Source organism: Amaranthus tricolor, chromosome 9 (genome assembly GCF_026212465.1).
Source record: "Amaranthus tricolor cultivar Red isolate AtriRed21 chromosome 9, ASM2621246v1, whole genome shotgun sequence".
NCBI lineage: Eukaryota > Viridiplantae > Streptophyta > Magnoliopsida > Caryophyllales > Amaranthaceae > Amaranthus > Amaranthus tricolor.
This window is the reverse complement of record NC_080055.1, coordinates 18,405,094-18,410,093: the sequence shown is the minus strand read 5'-3', so window position 1 is coordinate 18,410,093 and position 5,000 is coordinate 18,405,094. Positions and strand designations below refer to the sequence as shown.

Here is a 5,000-nt window from a genome sequence, read left to right as displayed (position 1 = left end):
TAGGCTAGACACACATCATTTTGATAATGGTAAAGATTGTTTTTCAGTGATTTATTTGCGTAACAAAAGGGTTTTTAATGTTTTCTTTGATCCAACAACACTTGAGGTGGATTGCTCATATAAGATGTTTAAACGTGTTGGAATTTTATGTAGGCATTCTCTTTGTGTTTTAAATGCTATAGGTGTTAATAAATTTTCTGAGCAACACGTTTTGAGTAGGTGGACTAAGCTTGGTTTAAAAACTCTTATATATGATGTTAATAGAGTACAATTAATTGATTCTATTATTGATGATCCAAAAAAAAGGATATTAGGGGACGCTTGGAATGAAGTTCATCGTTGTGTTTGTCTGGTAGAAAGTAGTATAGATGATCTTCAAGAATTATTGGAGAAACTAAAAGTCTATTCCAGTGAACTTTTAGAAAAGAAAAACAGTTTAGTGGAACAAACAAAAGATCAGGATTTTGAGGATTTTGTTGGTTATAAAGCACCCGAAGTTATTAGCATCCAAAATCCAAAAGTATCTTCAAATAAGGGCACTAGAAAGGAAAGTGATACTAATGACAAAGAGGCTCATAGGTCTATAATTCCGAAGCGTTGTAATACATGTGGAAAGATCGCTGGTCATAATAGTCGTACATGCCTAGACAAGAACAAAAAGTAATTGTTTATTGTATTTTTGAACTTACTTCTTATCAAAGTTTTTAATTATTTTTTATTTATATTATTCAACTCCTTTTTTATAAAATGATACAAGTAGCAAAAGGACTACAAGATCACGCAAATCATGATTTTTAGGGGTATTTTATTATTTTTTGGGTAAGATATTTGATTAATTAATTATAATTATTTTTATTACCTCAATATTCTATTAAAATTTGTTCTTTTGAACTTTGATTAGGGACACATTAATTAACATTTTGTGTTGCTGTTGAAGAAGAAAATGTTACTACAGACTTCAAGATCAAAATTGATTAGACTGTAGTTTTGTCCTTGTTAATATCAACATTTCTTAGAAATGTAATTGGAGATATTTATGTTTCTGTTTACTACAAATATGTTTCTTTGTACTACAAATATGTTTCTTTCTACTAAAAAACATATAATTATAAGTAGTCATTGATGTTACTATGGCTATAAACATTCTGAAAAATGTAATTGAACATCATGTTTTATTTCATTATGAATATTATAAAAATATTTATGTAATCTAATGAATGATGAATGAAGTGTAAGTAAACAGTACTATAGGATGCATAAATGATACTTTTTTCAAGATAAATGTTGCTAAACTTCGTACAACAGTTATTCTTGTTTAATATACACTATTTTCTAAGTACAACCTTTCAAAATAACATCCCAAAGAGTAACTAACACATGACAAAAGTATCACCCACAAGGTATTTAATATAACATAAATTGAAAGAAACACTAAGAATCATATAAAAGAAGCATAAATGATACTTTTTTCAACTTATATGTTGCTAAAACTTATAAAATAGTTACTTGTGTACCATATACTGTTGTCAAATATATAATTTCTAAGTAGCATCCAAAAGTAACTAAGTCATTCGAAAAAGCATCGTTCAAACTATATCATAACAAAAGTATTACCCAAATGAGATTTTTAGACACAACATTTCAAATTCTTTGATTCGTCATTTCATCTTCTTTTTCCCTTTATCAACATTCACTTTCATCTTCGCTTGCCCAGCATTAAGAATCTCAAATTATTCTAACCCTAGATCAAAAGATGGAAAGTCAATGTTAGAAGCTCTTGTCCTAACATCCATAAGTTTGTCAACCACATCATCAATTTCCTTCCACACATTAGGGTTAGAAAGCCATTGTAAAATGGTTGGCGATAAAGAGTCTTTCCACTTTTTCTGCCCAGTTGAGGTTGTGGCTTGAGTAGCGATTGCTTTTAATCTCTTGAAGTTGTTCATGTGATATTGAGTAACAATATCCATATTCCTCTTCATCTTTGATAATTCCTCAACAATTTCCTGATAAAAAGTAACATTAAACACATTAAACAGTCCAAAAGAAACAATAAATTCTAGATCAGTAACGTTAAATGGTTTGACATAAAAAAATGAACTTAAAACTGTATGCAACAATGAACTTTAATCAGTAAAAATGAAAACTATTGAAAATAGTAACAATAATTATAAGACAGAACAATAAGCTTAAATCAGTAAAAATGAACTTTAAAATGTTTGCAAAAAGTAACATGAAACTCTTAGAGCGAAACATTAAAAGTCTTAAAAGACTTAAAAACATAACAGTACTAGTAAATTAAAAGTAAACTCACATCTTTTGACTCATTATGAATCTCCTCATCGCTAACCATCATGTACCCTTATGGCAAAGGGATCGACAAATAATCTTGTTGTAGCACATTTCTTTATTGAAATTGCATAATGTTCCTCTCTATCTTCTTTGAAGTGATTGGGTATGTAGATGAATCAAACTCCCCAAGGCCCATAAATCTTGCTTTCAATTCAGATTTAGCTCTCTCTTTCAACAAATCGTAAGTCCAGTGTTGTACTAAAGGTAATTCTTTTGAAGGCCAAACTCCTCTCATACTAAACCTATGATAAAATGCTAATTCCAAGATAGTAACGCAAACATGAATGTATTTCAATTCCTTATTTTTTTCCCTTTTCACATTTTCCCTAAGCTTTTTCAACACCCAACCACACCAATCCAAAGATCCTATTACATCAACATCATCCAAAGGCTTAACTAAGCTCCAATCTACTTGTTTGTGAGGAGTGGGGGCCACATAGGTAACCATCACATACATTACAAAAAACTATTTAAAATCAGGTCCGCCATCCCTAAAATTAGTCAAAATCTTATCAAACAGTTTTTGCAAAGATATTTCCCTACTTTGACAATCATCTAGTTTGTCCCTCCATTGGTCAACCAAATAAGAATCAGGATTATTCTTCTTTTGCTTACTAGTTTCAATAACAGGGTTTGATTCATTGATTGGCAAACCAAAAATGTCACGTATATCAAACGTTGTTATTGTAAACTTGGTGGTTTCATTAACAATAAAAACACTTGTCTCAGTGTCGTATTGTTTGATGAACCAAGGCACAATACCATGAAAACTTTTCAACAAATTAACATGCAATAGACCATCAAAAATATTTTCTTTCAAATCTTCTTTTTGTTTCAAGGACCTCATATCACATAAAAGCATAAGTCCCTCCGCATTTGAAAGTAAATGAAAATATTCTTTTCGCCTGCCAAATAAGATATAATAAAAATATATTACTAACAACCAAAACTATTTAAAAAGCAACATAATTATCATCGATAGCAACTCTTTTAAAAGATGTATACATAAAGATGCACTACAAAACATAAATAAAATAATGAATAATAACAGTTCCAGATCACTCACTGTTCAAGTTTAACAACAATTGACGTAGATGTAACATACTTCTTCGAATTACGCTTTACCAATTTTATATTTTTGCCAATAATAATTTTTTGAGAAGCTAAACTTAATTGCAAAGCACGACTTCTAGTCAACCTACAAGTTGATCGACTTTGAACATCTACAAAGAAAAATAATTTCTTTTAAAGCAAGCAAAAAAAATAAAACTTTATATAAGTTGAAGTTCTTAAAATGCAAACCTGTTGACTGTTTTGCTTCCCTTCTATTCACAATCTTCATCTTTGTTTCAATTTCTATAATAGAAAAAAAAATTTTAATTACAATAACACTCAATGAAAAAATACATAAAAAAATTAAAAGGTAATAAATTGTTGGAAAGTAACAAGAAACACACCAAAAAATAATAGGGACACATTTGAAAAAAATACCTTTTTCTTCTTCCTCACTGTCATTAGTTTCCAATTCATATTCGCTTTGAACATTATTCGCAGATTCATTTTCGCTTGAACTTGTGCTAGTGAACATCTCTAATGACACGAGCTTTGAAACTTCAAAAACAATAAATTGTTGGAGAGTAACACAAATTCATATTAATTTTTAAAAAATAAATTTTATACCTTTACCTGCCTCCTTTCCATTTTTTTCTTTTGTAGAACCTCGTCCACCTTCACTTGCAAGATTTCCCATCACTATATATACAAGTATATAGCTTCATGTTATAATGTAGAGATAACATTTAAAAAATTTGAAAATATCTTAGACTTGGATACCTTGTTCTAGAGGTGTTCATTCGGGTGATCGAGTCGGTTTCAGATGGGTGTCATTCTGTTCAGTTGTATTTCGGATCGCTTATTTTTTGGATGCGTGTTACGGCGGGTCACACTCGGGTCAGGTCGGTTAGTCATGGGTTCGGTTGAAGATCAGTTATTTGAGCTATCGGGTTAGCAACGGTTCGGTGTCGGTTGAAGTTCGCGTCGAGTAGTCAATCGGTTTCGGACTGTCATCGGTTAATAATTAGTTCAGTTTTACCGGGTACAGATCGGGTTCGAGTATTATTTTCCAATAGAATTCGACTACGAATTAATAATTACTATAGATCGAGTCAATATCAGATTAAATTGTTAGATATTTTTTAATTGATGATAAGATTCACCTTAGTTAAGGCAAAATAGTTAAAATGCAAATCAATTAGTGATTATTCCTTTGTTACTTTTACTTGTTTACTGTAAGTTAAAATTAAAGTTTTATCATTTTTCATCTAAATTGATTAAAAATAGTTAAATAAACATGGACCATTGATTAACTCGAAATATATGAAACCATATATGTATAAAATTTAATTTATTAAAATTTCTATTACTTCATTATATTAATTAATAAGATGATTGATTATGAGTCGATCATACCTCTATGTTAAAAATTGGTTCAGGTTTATAGCATTTCGATTAAAAATTCGTTCGGGTTAAGTTGGTTTTAGCCGGGTCAAGTTCGGTTTTGAGCATGATTCGAGTCGGGTATGACTCAGGTTAGTCAATATTAGGTTCGGGTAATCTCGGTTAACGGTTATATATCGGTTATAAAAATC

At 30.1% G+C, this 5,000-nt stretch overlaps 1 protein-coding gene across 1 annotated transcript in view; it reads left to right on the top strand.

Annotated features, from left to right (window-relative positions):
• The window catches only part of LOC130823334 (protein FAR-RED IMPAIRED RESPONSE 1-like), a 1,284-nt gene extending 620 nt beyond the window's left edge, over nucleotides 1-664 (top strand). Inside the window, exon 1 of the mRNA XM_057687952.1 lies at nucleotides 1-664. This exon is cut by the window's left edge and continues 620 nt beyond it. Within this exon, the coding sequence (XP_057543935.1) occupies nucleotides 1-664 (664 nt within the window).
• The last annotated feature ends 4,336 nt before the right edge of the window (nucleotides 665-5,000 follow it).